The 15526-nt window shown below is 41.2% G+C and overlaps 2 protein-coding genes across 3 annotated transcripts; one reads left to right on the forward strand and one right to left on the reverse strand.

Annotated features, from left to right (window-relative positions):
• Positions 1-294: 294 nt before the first annotated feature.
• Positions 295-4558, forward strand: cUnh3orf18 (chromosome Un C3orf18 homolog). Of its 2 annotated transcripts, none has more exons than XM_084022818.1 (5): positions 295-661; positions 1587-2032; positions 2240-2265; positions 2546-2675; positions 3030-3050. In XM_084022818.1, the coding sequence occupies exons 2-5, from the start codon at positions 1772-1774 to the stop codon at positions 3033-3035; spliced, it is 423 nt and encodes a 140-aa protein (XP_083878944.1). In that variant the 5' UTR covers positions 295-661; positions 1587-1771; the 3' UTR covers positions 3036-3050. The 2 variants fall into 2 exon arrangements, with proteins under 2 accessions (XP_083878944.1, XP_083878943.1); XM_084022817.1 differs by lacking the exon at positions 3030-3050 and adding an exon at positions 3984-4558 and having other exon boundaries at positions 296-661.
• Positions 4559-4615: 57 nt separating this feature from the next.
• On the reverse strand, positions 4616-15504 carry LOC311028500 (uncharacterized protein). The gene is made up of 6 exons (XM_084033110.1): positions 15215-15504; positions 12673-12873; positions 12429-12512; positions 10177-10227; positions 10020-10055; positions 4616-8354 (listed from the first exon to the last, which is right to left on the reverse strand). Exons 2-6 carry the CDS (start codon positions 12775-12777, stop codon positions 8271-8273), a joined length of 360 nt encoding a protein of 119 aa, XP_083889236.1. The 5' UTR covers positions 12778-12873; positions 15215-15504; the 3' UTR covers positions 4616-8270.
• Between the last annotated feature and the right edge of the window lie 22 nt (positions 15505-15526).

The following is a 15526-nucleotide window of genomic DNA, read 5'->3' on the forward strand; positions in this document are numbered from 1 at the left end:
AAAAGAAATATATGAGAGTGATTTGTCAATGACTTTTTCTTTTACTTTGTCTCTTTAGTTAATAGAGTAAATCCAGATCATTGACAGTTCAAGAAAATACATCATAGGGTTAATTCCCTCAGAGCTGCCACCCGGATGCAGTCATTCACATGAGTCCGACAGCATCTGGTGTGCAGAGCCACTAAATCCCATTCTCATCCCTGCAAAGCCAAATAGACAGCTTAGGGAGCCAACCGCATCTGTCATCTTGAAGCCATTAGACCAATTGCAGGGTGGCGGGGGAGGGAGCTCGCAGCACTGATCTCCTTTTGCAGCATCCTTGGAGCAGCCTCTGTTGTGTGAAATACAAGAAAGGGCAAGACGGGGGGAGTGGAACCGAGGAGGGAACCGGAGAACGGGAAGGTGATCTCTCGGAGGCTGCCGGGATAGGGTTACTCCGCTGCATGGAGTCCATCTCCACCAAAAAATGGCTGTTTTGTCAATGTAAACAGCCTGTGCAGTACCTGCATTGCTAAAGGGGGAAGCAGAGGAGGAGGAGGAGGAGGAGGAGGAGGGGCAGCCACTGGAGGAAATGTTGCCTCTTCCAATGAAATTTTCCCCTCTCGAGCTAACCCCAGCCTGCCGCAGACCACCTCTGAAGTCATGCTTGTTGTGTGTTAAGGTACGTATGCGTCTCTAATCTGAGAGGACACACGGAGTAGGACCGGGTCACGTTGGCAGGATTAGCAGCTCAGCTGTTCGGACAGGACAGCTGAGACGAGGTCACAGTGCATCTCCACCAAATGTATGACATGTTATCTCTCAGTAACACACAGTAATAAGAGATGATGAAGATGTCTGTCTTGTTGCAGTGCATTGGTCGTTAACTAGACAACCGTAATGACTTAATCCAGCCTTTGGATGTCATTGGCTGCCTGCTTCAGCTGCACATGTTCCTCATTAAGGGCACAACAGACAGGATGCACGAAGTAGAAACGGATCATGAGTCTTATTCTCTGCTTTAAAGGGAAGTGTTTGAAATCTCCTGAAACATGCAAACCTTCAGAGCACATTGCTCTTCTGTTACATGGGATGTGTGCGTGTGTGTGTGTGTGTGTGTGTGTGTGTGTGTGTGTGTGTGTGTGTGTGTGTGTGTGTGTGTGTGTGTGCGTGTGTGTGTGTGTGTGTGTGTGTGGTAACGTGTGTGCACGCGTGGGTGCAAGTTTGATTTTGACGTTTTTGAACCGAGCTACCGACACACTTCCTCACAGTGCATGGTACAGTTTGAGTGGTTTGTATTCCTCTGTATTTTATCAAGTGTGTTATGCCTTTTCCCTCCTGTGCCTTCGCTCGCCACATCCTGCCCAAAAAACACCCACCACACCCCTCCTGGCACAATCAGCCCCGCGGTTTGACTGAAATCGAGGGTGGTGTGTGCCAAAACTAAAACATTCGATTTTTTTTTAACTTAAGAAGATTTAACTGAACAATCACTGCGCTAGAAGCAAATTGGAAGTTATTTTCGCGTTTTTTTCGGCTGCACTTTAAGGATCACTTCACATGTATCCCCACGATGACCCCTTATTAATCACATACTTTGCTTTCAGTTTTAGGTTTTATTCCCCAAATCGTATGGCCAAAGCATCACCAATGCCACAGCGGGCCTCAAACCAGAGGGAAGACACCTGCGTCGACCATGAGATGCACTAGAGGCTGAGCGACCCGCCGACAGTATCCACGCACGGGGAGATCAAAAATACATCCTTCAGTTGAGGCTGTCACACTCCTGACCATGGCTGTAACTGCAGCAGAGACATCTACAAGTTTTCTCTCCACAACTGCCACAACCACCGCAATCCCCTTCCTCTCCACGGGCAAGGGTGCCAGAGAGAATATCACCTCCAGAACGACATTAATGACGGTTACTATAACGACAAATGAGACCAGCTTCAACGCCACCGCGTTCCCGGAGGCAGTGATCGAGGGCTCGGGAATGGGAATGGTGCTCGTACCCTTCGGCATCATCACCGTCATTGGCTTGGCAGTGGCAATTGTAAAGAATCATTTCAATATTGTCTCTAAAATAGCATTGGATTCAGTAGAAATTAACCTTCTCATAATGAACCGGAATGTCTTGACCTATCATGTCAAGACATTCCTCACATCATGTTTGAATATGTGTACATTCTTCTTGACACATGTTTAGTTTACATGATAACAAACACTGTTTGTCATTATATCTTGTCTTTCTCCATCCTAGATGCTGTATATCCGGAAACGGAAACGGTACGTTTACAGAGGTTTCAGTCATTTGAATATTTGCTAAATTTGCACCACTACAACATAATATTAACTAACTGTCAAATGATGTTAGTCTGTGTCTTGTTGAGGGGTTTAAAAAGCTATATTACTACACAAACAAACATATTGTTTCATCGTGGGAGTGCTGGTTGCACTAGTGGGAACTCGGAGACAACAGTATAGGTGAACACATTTTGGGGCAAACAATGGGGCATACTTTTTCCCCACTTGAATGCTGACTGGTGATTCACCTCTTGTCATACAGGCTGGAGAAGCTGAGACACCAGCTCATGCCCATGTACAACTTTGACCCAGCTGAAGAACAGGACGACCTGCTGGAACAGGAACTACTGGACCACGGCCGGGACGGCAGCCTCACAGGTCCCAATGCCAAGGTAAGGTTCTCAGTGGAACCGCTGTATCCCTTCCTGTCTTGTTGCTCCCTTTCAGACCACAAGTGCTGAACGGATTGATGATCAGAAAAGCCAAGATAACCATAGACTGTACTGACTTTTTACAATATGCCCCAGTGTGGTGTATTGAAGAGATTCGTCTGTAACTTTAATTATGTCTATCTCTATATTTTACGTGTTATTTCATCGGTAACTTCTATATTTTTTGTCACATTACAGTACTTCGTTGAGGTTATTGATCATCAGATTCTTTTCGTTCCATTTATAGCTGTGAATCTGTAACTATCAATTGTTTTTTGTCATAATTTATCTTTATTTTCTGTGATTTCTTTTAAGTTTTGACAATGGCATAATGGTAAAAGGCAAACATGGTAAAGTATCACCTGTGTGACTTTTGAACCATCTCTCTAAACCTTTTTTTCCCATCACAATCCTCATTCTTTCATTAATTCATATCTCAAACAATCAGTAGGTTAGATGTTGTGTAATGTTTAATTTTTGTAATTTATTTAGAAAACACATGCGAACAGTCTTTACCTTTGAACATACATCCATATGATCTTTTATCCTTTCCTTTGCGCTCCCTCAACGTAATACTTCATCATATATTCCAGGGGCCACATGTCAATACAAAGTATGGAAAACACCACTGTTTGCTATGTTCTACTCAAATCCATCCATTCATGTGTTTAATACACCATCACATTCAGACGTCCGTGGGTACAGAGTGACATGATCGTACTAAATTATTTTTTAAAGTGCATTTTTATTTGTTTTATTTATTAGTTATTTAATTTTGAGTTTTGTACCAAGTTTATGATCTGAAGCTCAAGGTCCAGTTATTAGCATTTTCTATTGCTTTCAACTGAATATCACACGTGGCAACTGAACCAAACTGAGTGTCATTCGTTGAAAGACATCAAATGCAGTTTAAAGCCCACAAAAACAGCTAGAATCTGGACCTTAGTTAAGATTATTTAGTCAAACCCTTGTTTCTGTTGAAGCAACATAATATAGCAATATAATTTACACTTTTTAGAATGCAGTTTGGCATTTTAATATACTAGTGAGTTTATTACACACCCTAAACAGTGTGTATGGTTGTACATGTGGCCCCTGGTCCTAACTTCTCTGGTTTCACTCATCGTTCACACTCTAAATCCTCCAACATGAAGTCGATTTAGCTGTTTTGATGCTCCTAAAATGAATCCAAGGCTGGAGTCCCAATTTGATCGTGATGTCACTAACAGTTTTATCTCCCATCTGTCCTGCTGCTCATCTCCTCTGCAGACTCTCACGACCTCCCAGGGGACCACGCAGAGGCCGAGCCGTCTGGTCTTCACAGATGTAGCCAAAGCTCTCAACGCCTAACAGCTCTCTTCCCTAAATCAATGAGTGGAGACACATACGGTCTCCCAGGAAAACAAAAGGGAAAAGTGGACTGGTTTTGGGAACAACTGGAGCTTTGCCGAACGTTTTCATCATTACGGCACAGCACCTGTAGTGGCCGTGGTTCTGAGAAAAAGAAGAGAAACGTAGGGTGCATGTATAAGACAGCATATGATCTTGCACTGTTATCATTTGGCGCACAAAAGCAGTGTGGAGCACTTTTCTTGAGTCATGTTGTGTCATTCGTGTTAAAATGTTTGGTAGCTCGTCAGTGAAGTTCTTCCAAGCTTCAATATCTACTTCCATGTTTGATAAGAGAGAACTGTCTGTTTTTTGGGGGGTCTTTTGTCTCTGACAAGCTTGAACTCTGGGTGTGTTGCCATCCTTAAATCAACCGTCCCTCTCCATTTTGTTTCTTCTTTATTGAGCGATGGATTATTGTTTCGGTCGGTATACATTAAAACTATTTAAACCAATTTGACAGAAAAAGGATTTTTTTTTTTGGAAATCTCTAACAAAATGCAGTCGATTGATAGGTGTGATATTTTATTGATAAGCGATGAAGCAGAATAACACAAATCACATGGTAAAGAATCATATCAAAATATAAATCACAGGTTTGTGAGTTGTATTAATGAAGTGGATGAGGACACATCGATAACATTACTACAAAACGGTGTTAAACATAAGGCATAAAAGATGATTTCTCAAGTTACACGTCAACTTTTCAATAGTTGAAAACAGATCAAGTACTGTATGTTTCTATATCACTATCAGTAAGATCACAGAACATCTTTGTCCCAGTATAGAGAGTAAAAAATCTGGACACACTCATGTAAAATAACAAACATTGACCCAGCTGTAGTTAAATTAAGAGGCACCCTTCAGGCTGACTTCCATTCATCATGGTGACATGAATGTAGTGAGATGAGCGGACTGCAACAGTAATAGTTTGACAGTTATTTCAAGATTTTATGATCTACATCGCCTGCGGGTCTGACGGAAGGTCAGATATAACCAAAACATTTCCTCAGAGACGTCCCAGGCTTGTTAGTTTTCAGAGGTAGTCCAGAGGGCAACAAAAAAAAAGTAGAGTCAACGCAGTTGAACGAGGAAACACATCCGTCTGTAAAAGAATTAAGCTCCTCTGGCAGTAATTTAGTCAACAATACTGAAATACATTAAAGTACTGGGATAAAAAAAAAATGATCAGTGATAAAATAAAAAAAACACATTTTAAGGTGGAAGAAACACTTGGTATATACAGTAAATGACGGGTGATATTCAAGTCATGTGATAAACAATTAGTAAGTAATATGCAGTACATGTTGGATAAACCTCTACCACGCGTGGCGACACGGGGACTGAATCGGAGGAAGTGGAAGTTTTTTTTTAAACAAACTGGAGGTTGGAAACCTCTGTTTTTAATAACCCCTCCAAAATACCAGTGTTATTCTACAGGCATACGAGGACAGATTTCTTATAGTTATTACTGATTTCTTACAGATAAAACGTACAAGTTGTGTTTAACGAGATAACTTCTATTGGTATCTAATTATGCAGATCTCTTCTCAACACCACGAGAAGAAAAATCTCTGAAAAAGTCTGAAAAAAAATGGCCAAATAAAACCCAAAACTATCTGCATGGCTGGATACCAGAAGAGGTAAGTGAGGAAAATATGGCTCTCCTTTTTTTTTTTTTTTTTTGGTAATTTGGGTGAAGTGACCCTTTAAAGCCCGACTATAATCATAGATGAAATGAAGTAATGAGCAATAAAAACGCTTCAACAATTCAACATGAGTTTTTCCTGCACCAGCCGCATTTGGTCACATGGTAGATGTTACTAATGAGCCAGTTTAATCACGTCATAACTTATTTCTAAATGCTTCTATTACACTATTTCCGTATTTACCAAGACCTGTTTACCACAATTTGTTTCGTAATTTCCATACGTGGTAAGTGTGGCGCTGTTGTCTTGTTGTCGTTTCCCCACATCCGTCATGTGTTTTAGCAGTGTGCAGTTATTTTACTGCCCTTCACATGTATTAAGAGTGTCACGCGTACAGTTTACAGTGTAAGAATGAGAAAACACATGATGTAGTAAAAATTAAAAAAAGGAGTAACTGACCCCCAAAAAACACACAAAGTATTTCATAAGGAACTACACCCTAAAAAGCAAGTATTTTAGTTGTTGTAAACTATTGGCTGCATTTTATTTCCCAGGAAACTGAGTCTCACTTCAGCTTTTAACAAATACAGTAACAAAAAGAAAGAAATTATACTGATGCTTTTAGTTGTCCACCGTAAAAAATAGTAAAATCCTCTGCTGGAGTGTGACGTCTGCTTCTGTGTGTTTGTGTGTTGGTATGTAAGCCTGAAAACTGTGTTGCATTTCTGCACATGAACCCGTCTGTGTGTGTGTGTGTGTCGTTGCTACTAATTGAGCGTTACTTTGTCAGAGATCTTTTGTGTTAGTGAGGTAGTATGAGAGATTAAGAAGAGGTTTAACTGAGGTCTTTGTGTCAAGGCATACTGGTAATGTCAAATACAGATCAGAAATGCACAACAAACACAGCACAATAATTCTTACTGAGTAGACTGACAACATGTTCCTGAATAGTTTTGTACCTGAGGTTTCAAGATGGTGTAAAAGCATTGTAATAGCAAAATCCTGAGTGTGGTAAAATGACATGTCAACACTGTTGTTGACTAAAGTATATATGAGGGGTTTTCTTTCCGAAAATGAGATATCCATGTCAACCTTTGGATGCTTTTTTTTCTCTTGCTGCTGAGTGGAAGCAAACAACCTTATTGAGGTTATGAATCTGAACTGAACTTTTACTTACATTGACATTTAAGCTAATGTAATTCTGTCATTTTTTAAATTTTATTTAAGACATTTCTCCCTTCCCAAATTGGATATTTCATTTTGGAATAAACCTTTCACGTCTCCTTTCACAATAATGACTTAGCGCACCATGTTTTTATTGTAACATTGCTAAAAAATATCACCGCCTTGCTCCCATTTCATATGAGGATTCATGACACTTAATTTAGAAATATGTTTCAATAACGCGGTTCAGGTTGGTTCCTTTTTTTCCTTTAACCCCCCCATCTCATTTTAACCCGCCTGCCCTCCCCTCTCCACACGACCACAAAACAGACGCTCACACACAGACATTCACAGACACACTGAGAGGTTCAGGAAAGCAGCGTCCTCAAAGCAGCAGGTGAACATTTGGGAAATACACTTTATGGCGCATTCTTGCCTCGAGTTAGACGAGAAGATTGATACGACGAATGCTTAAAGGCAGAGTAGGTCATTCTATTCAGAAAAAAACTTTTTGTTATATTACTTGAAATCCTTCTAACATACCGATAGTCGTTAATACATTAAACGCTATGACGTGAAAAGAATATTAAAATGTCATCTGTGGCCGTGGCAGGACTGTAAAAACCCCGTCCAATCAAAAAAGTCGAGCTGGAGAAAATAATTGGACGGCCTGCCTGTCTGTCAATGCTAACTTCCTGATCGCACTCTGGCGATCTCGAGCACTCGTTTGGCGTTGAGGGAGCGGCTTTGAACAGAGGTCTGGACAAAGCGGTTCGGCGATGCGTTCAAGGTCAAAGTCTCTGTGGTTTTTCCCAACGACCTACTCAGCCTTTAACTCAACTTAGCTTAGCTTAGCACTCGGACTGGAAAAACTCCGATACTCAGAAGGTACGACATCCGAACCAACGTTTTTACACTTTTGGTTGGTGTACGGCTCAAACAACAGATATGAGCGTAGAGGTGCTGCTAGTCGTATTTGCTGCCTTCGGATAAAGCCAGGTTTGCTGCTTCCAGTAAATACGCTAAGCTAACGAGCTGCTGACAAGCTTAACACTTCCTGTGTTCCCATTGAACTTCTCGTGTATTTCCCAAAATGTCCAACTAATCCCTTAAAAAGAGCCGTGTCCAAAGATCAAATTCTTCAATATTTAAAACATTCTGTTCACCGAACTCTTAACGTGATACAATAGAACCAGAGTAGAGTATCAGATTGAGAGAAGAAACCACTGTCTGCAATGATTTGTGTGTGTGTGTGTGTGTGTGTGTTCCTGAATCCCCATCACAGGTATAGGAGTCAGACAGTACCCCTGTTTGTTTGAGGCCAAACCTCGAGGTAGGTAGAGAGGCATTCTATCTACTCCCCTTCCTCCTGCGCTGGAACTTGAGATGTGGAGGGCTCGAGCTGCGAGGGACCCTCCTCAGCCTCGTCTGAAGAGCTCTGGAACGGCAGGAGACCAACATGAGACACAGAACAATAAAAACACACTTTGTCACTTTGTAGGTTATTGTCACAATCGAGTGATTCATTGTGTGCAACGGCAATGAATCAATACCAGAGTGATAATACGAGAATGAGTGTTAAAAAATGCACTGAGCGATTGTGTTCAGGGAAGTAGGTCCAGCTGTCAGACCTAGAAATGTGAGGAAGACGACGGTTATGTCAGGAAACCAAGAAGACAGAGGAAGAGAACAGTTAGATCAGGTTTCCCCTCGCTACGTTGACTCATTCTTCCCCTTCGCGTGCATGCGTCTGAGAAAGGGAGTCTGTCTCAACGGTTTCAGTTCTTGAAGCATCTTTGACAAACTGCTAAAGGAGAGGATGCGATAAGGCAGACGGTGGGTGGGGGGGGATGAAGAGAACTGCCTGCCTTTGTCACAACTGTTGTGCAACGCTTTTTGTTTGAAAGAAATGAACAAGGTGGCTAAAAAAGAAACAGTTTCTTAGAAAAACTGGGTTTAACGTTCACCAAGGCTGGATGTCTCGGAAGGATGTTTGGAGGTGTATCCGGGGAATTCAGCACCGCCGTCTGTGCATTACCGAGCTCGTCACATCCTCGCAAAGTCAATTCACGTAGACCACAAGGAATATGTACATTGGTTGTTTTTTATACGTCTAATGTGCCAAAGCAACAGCAATGTCAGCAGCTTTACGTTTGTCTGATAATAAATAGGTCTATTTAAATATGTAGAATAAGGAATTATTATATTATAAGGATTTGAACAAAAATCTAAAAAATAAATAGAAATACATGCAAAAAAGTGAAATGTGGATTTGTGACATTAGAACTTGCAATGTGCTGGGCACAAAGGATGCAGAGGATTCACTGGAGACGATGTGCTGCACAAGCCGGAGCTCAGAGGTAGAATAGTCGTATCACATGGTTGGATTTGGTTATGGAGGTGTGAGAGCACGTTACCTGCAATTGTTACTTTACATTGTATGATGTTGTGGGAGTCGTGTTCCTTGTCTTGTTAGAAAAAAACTCAAAATGCAGTGCATCAGTGTTGGATGTGTAATATGAGGGTTTAAAGTATGGAGTGGACAGAAGGAGACGCAGGGTTTGTTAGCTGGAGCACCACTATAATAATAAAAATTATAATAAGTTAAGGGTTTTGAAAGTGGTTTAGGTTCGATGCTGAACAAGATGTTCATGAACCGTTTCAGCTCCCCCCTTTTCAAGTCCTTTCATCATAAATGTGACTGATCTTAGTCAAATAGGTAAGGCGTGTGACGCAAACTGAGATTTCTGTTCAACTGAAGAAGAGTCTGCATTTTTTCCACACTCACAAACTCTCAAAGTGACTTCAGCTTCTGTTCGATGTAATACGTGACTTATTCAAAAAATTTGAATTAAAAAATAAATAAAAAAGATGTAAATTATTTGGTAAATTTGCAGCAGAAACATATTTAATTGAAGAGTGCACATGCTTATAGAGGCTTAGAGAATCCAAAGTTTGTAATGATTTAAAGATTCTGCAACAAACCTTGTTATAACCTTGTTTCTGTCAGATTAACCAACTCAATCACAATACAGTCGAGGGAACCTGTGGTTTAAAGTGCTGTGTGCAAACATAAACCTTTTAAAGATTTCGTTTTCCTCACCTGCTGCTCTTCAGCTACTTTAACTACTTTCTGGGGCTGTGGAAGGAGAGGAAACGGGAATGATTAAAGGTGAAGGGACAGGAGTGTACAGCGGCAGGAGACACCTCAGAGGCTTTGGACCCCATGATGCCTCTAACTGTCAGCGATTGCTCCATACCCATTTCCTTGGTCGCCCACGTGGTCGTCTCTCCCCAACTGGCTCTACTTTCTGAGAAAGAACGGATGAATGGTTAAAAGGTGGTTTCAGATTTCAACAGTCCTGCCGCACTGATCTCTAACTAAGATTGGGGGCCTATACGTTCTCATTTGTAGATTTCGACTTTGGCGAGAGAATAAACAGAACTGCAACAATACTTCACTCTTTAGTCATAAACATATTTTTCTCTTAGTCAAATCATCCCTTGAAATGTCAGGATGTTAAATCCCTCCAGAGCTGTACGTTCAATACAATCCTGCACATACATGAGTGTTGTCTATCAGAATATACATGAGGGGGGAAAAGATTTGAAACAATCAAACTGTAAAATATCAACATGTATAAGTAAACATTTTTATGGCATATTTTGCTTTTATAGCCGACTGTTCTGAGACATGCACTTCTCATTAAAGGCCCACATGTGTGTCTACTTGGATGTAACAAGTTCAGTCGCTGCTTCACCAGAAATAGTGATGGATCTGAAAATCGGTGTCTCTCCCAACAAAAGCAAATGAACAGAATACGTTATTTCCCCACTTTTGTGTAAAAAGACTTGTTGTTTCGCAGTGTTACACATCTACCACGTTAAAAACACGCAACTCAAAACCTGCCAGCGGGGGACAGCGTAACATTTTACAAACTGCCCATGAAAATCCTTAAAACTGTAACTTTAAGAATGACAATGATTATCATTATATTTGTTGTATAATAACAAAACTCCCAAATAAAAATAAAAGCTGTATGTTTCCGATAATTATATATCTGAGCGCCTGTAGCATACAGTCGTCATTAACAATGGCAACAATTTAACAATTTAAAATGTTTTTACAAAAAAATACACAAAAATGTAAAATACAGTAAGCTTTTAGTTTTTAAAGGTGCAAGTGATGAAATTGGGAGCGTTTTGATTGGCTCTCAGCGTGGCGATGCCTGAGCTGGCGGTGCTAAGCTAACAGTACAAACTGCATCTAAAGTGCTGACAGAGCTAACAGTGTTTACCTGAGGGGGCCCGGAGGGTGGGAACGTGCACGTAAAGCACGCTCGGCCAGCCCGCATATGTCAATGAAGCAAGAAGAAGCTCTGATAAGAACCCATATAGGAGGGGAGTGACTTCATTCTCTGCTCAGATACAAAGCTCATAGTTTGTTTGCTCATCTGTCGATGCTCTGAATGTCGCATATCGTTCCTAGAGGTGAAAGTGAATTCGGAAAACCAGTTTTTCAACTGATTGGAAATTGCATTTGGAGATGCATTTATGATGCAAGAAGAATTTTAACATAGTAGCTGGTTAAGATGTTCAGAAAGAATAAAGTGCGGATATAGGAAATGATCATTTATATCATTGAAACAGATGAGAACATTTGTGAGTTAATTTTAAACTGCAAAGTAACTGGTGAGTATCTGTCAAATAATTGTAGTAGAGAGTACAAAATGTCCCTTCATGTAAAGTACAAGATGTATTTAAGTTGAGAATGCATTAAAGTCTGTTAAGGCAGCTTTTTCTCGCCTCCATAACTCTTGTTGGTGATGTTGGGACCTTGAAAATTCATTGACTCTGAACATCATGAGCGTGTTCTAGTCCTGCTCCATGTTGAAAGTTTCCTGAGGTAACTTTTGTTGTGGTAAGAAATACAATTGAATTGAATTGAATTGAATAATGCTATAGTGGCAAACTTTCAATCCTCATAATAATAATAATAATAAGCGCTATCTCTGCACAGACCAGGCCATCTTTGAGCACTGGCCAACAGGCTGCAACTTGACATGAATCCTGCATTGATTTAATAAACAGTTTGTCTGTTTTTCAGCTGACATTTGCCCTCATAATATCCTACAAACACATGAACTCGAGAGGAACCACATGGAAAACTCTCAGATGCACTGGCACATCTAATGCTGATGCACTGGGTAGATTAAAGCCCTTAAGATCACATATGCAGTCATAAACAGACACGACCATCAATGTCTGTTTCTGGTTTCTTTTTCTGGAGATACAGAGATCAAAGTTGCTTCCACTGAAGTAAGAAGTCACAGATACATTCAAATTCCCAAATGAGTATTTCTTTTCATAATATGCACTGAATGTATGACGTTTACTGTGATTCAACATTCATAAATATACGGATAAAAGAGTTCTTACTGGCAATGACAACTGATTCAAATATAGATCTATTTGTGTATTTATTAAAATGTTAGATAATTGTAGTTTGAACCTTTAGTGCAGTTTTTGGGCCTTTGTTCTTGCTGCCTTTCGGTCGTCCTCTCGGCCGCTTTGGAGTCGGTGGTCCAACAGGCTCCTGTTAAAGAGAGAGAGACCAAATCAAAATCTCATTTGCATGAGCTGTTTTCTACAGCCAGGAGACAAAGACAAATACACAACTAGAATTACTTCTTTTAATGTTTCAATTTAATGATTTAAAGTCAGACAGAGCTGACCAAATGGATTTAGATAAGTACCTGCTGCTGTTTCCGTGGCCGACCCCTGCCCCTGCGCTGAGGCTCGGGAGGTGACTGGGCAGTGCTCGGCTGGGGAGATGGCTCTTTGGTCCCACTGTCACTCATGCCTGCGTCTGTCCACCTGCTTCAAACAATGTGGGCATCAAAGCCTGGAGGAGCGGCCTCGAGGGCTTAGAGAGGAGAAGACCTGAGTATCAGGAGCTGGAGGTGTGAGGGAAGAAAAGTGGAGGGAAGAAATGCTACTGTTGAATGCAGAATTCATAATTAAAAAAAATAAAATAAGATCACCAGCTTTATTAAACCACTTAGTTTGTTTTTCTGTTTGCACATTTGCCACACTGAGTTTCAATCAGTGCTTAATATCGCTGAAAGGATCATTCAGAATTGCCAAGGATACTTTTTCCAAGAGCGAGCGTGGGAACTGCTTATGCATAAGCCTTGGCAGCAGGTTCATCGGAACACAGACGGGTCTGGCAGACGCAGGGAAACATGAGAGTGGTGTCCAGCGACTAAAAGTAGCACAAATATTCACAACTCAATCCACCGTCCAGAATCTGCATCTGCTCTACTGTACGCTGCCTTTCCATCTGCCCTCTGTGAGGTATTTCTCAATGAGAGTGTGCATGTTGTAGGTGCGCTGATGCTGCGGTCACTTCCACTCGAAAACTTGTGCAACTGAGACACGCACAAAAAAATCTACCACATGCAAAATCTTAATGGGAAAAAAATCACTGCAACAAGATCAATTATTGACAAATCTTGAGTTTGAGTCTTGAGAGTGAATTGTCAGAAAATTAATTTGCAATTATTTAGATGATTAATCATTTACAAACTTTCTCTGATTCTCCATTTTGAGGACATTTGTCTCATCTGATAGTAGAATATATTGAAGTTTTAGCTGTAGCTCACAGTAAAACTCAACATCTGAACACATCCTCTTGGGCATTAAATAATGTAACTTTCAACAATTTTACAGACCATAGAATGTCAGAAAATAGTTCAATAAAAATGCCCGACACACGGTCCCAGAGCCCAGGGTGACGTCTTCAAACTGCCTGTTTCGTTCGACCAACAGCCCGAAACCACAAAAGTCTCCAGTTTACTATCACATGAGCTGAGCTAATTCTATACAACTTATCGCCTTTTGACGGAATCTTACCAGGATTCAATTATATACTGAGATTTCATGACACAAAACTGCATCGTCTTAATTAATCATAATTGATCTACATTAAACCTACTTTCTCACATTTCTCTGAAATCTGCTTCTGGGAATAACCCAGTGTTGTTAAATCTATTGTCTCTACTTGTGTGCATGCATGTAAACAAACTCAGTGTATAGCTGGACATATTTATTCATTTTTTTTCTATGAATTTACATGAAAATCTTCATTTTGCAATGGAGTTTAAATGAGAAAACACTCACACAGAGGGATAAAACAATTAACTTTTTCATATAGATTATTTTATCTGTTGAATTACCAGAAACCATGCTACTATGTGACAATATGAAACTAGTATAGAAGATGTTGGCCATATCTGAGACTTGAAAAAATTAGTAGTAGTCTGATTAATATCAGTAAACAATGTATGCTTTTGTAACAGGCCTATTGTCTTCATGGTTACTTCTACACACAAAAGTAACAGCCTGTTCACCTTTTATTAAGCGAGTTAACCGTGAATGTCAACTTTTAAAGCTGGCTGTTGGGAAACGTCCCAAGGTGGTCGTTCACCTCGAGCTCTGTCGGGAATGCCAGACGCTAATTGGCAACACGACCTATCAAAACGTCTGCACGAAGAGAGGAAGTCCACGTTTTAAAGCACGAAGGAGACGCACGACGTCGTCCCGTCGCGTACAAAAGTCATCTCGGAGCAACACAACGAGCGTCCTCGCCTCTTCCAGCAGCGGCGGACCGTCCGCTTAAACTACGGTGTTCGGCAGTCAAGTGCTGGGACTGAATGTACTTTTTTTTTTTTTTTTTTTTTTTGCATATGGGCGGCAATTGCAACCATAAAAAAAAAACATTATTTGAACGGTCTTTTAAAGAAGGTGCGTGAAGCAGTCCTGCAGCGAGTAGTTCGAAACCTTCGTTGACGTTTGAGTTGAGCAACTGGCACATGTTTAAAACGCCAAAACAAAAACAAAAAAGTCCGAGGCCATCGGTGCGTTAGTTAAGAGAAGCCGCTCTGCTACACAACATCCCCCCGTCTTTTCTGCTCCCATCACTTGCGCAATCGATCTTAAACGTGCGACCTTTTTTGTCGTTGCGGTGATAACAGGTCCGCTGGAGGAGGATGAAGCCAAGAGGCGAGGAGGAAAAAAACAAAAACAAACAGAAAACTTTACCAGAAAGGACAAAGGCGAGGAACACAGGTGCAAAAGCTCTCCTTTCCAAGCAGCCATGAACATACACACACGCGCGCGCACACACACACACATGCATACTTTTGGGCTGTATGGGCTCCGTGTCCAGGCTGAGGGGCTGTGCTCGTGCACGCGGCGCCGAAACGCAACAATGACAGCGGAGCGACGCGAACTCACCTCGAGACGGTTTGTAGTTCCACCTGGAAGTTCACGCGAGTCAGCTCACTTTGTGCTCCCGTACAACGATGAAAATCTGAACGGATCGAGCGTCTCATTGGCTGGATCGAAAGGGTAAACTCTCTCTCTCTCTCTCTCTCTCTCTCGCCCTCCCTCCCCCTCTCTCTCCTCTAATCGGAAATGTGTGTGATCCCCCCCAGACGTCCAGTCACGAATACCCCAGTTGCAGTATAATTGGGGGTTGTAGCAGAGCAGTATGCATTGCATACTTTCTCTATTAAAGCATGTTTCGAGAGGGAATGAGGGTAGGAG

The sequence above is a fragment of the Eutrigla gurnardus genome (assembly GCF_963514095.1).
Source record: "Eutrigla gurnardus genome assembly, chromosome: 2".
Lineage (NCBI taxonomy): Eukaryota > Metazoa > Chordata > Actinopteri > Perciformes > Triglidae > Eutrigla > Eutrigla gurnardus.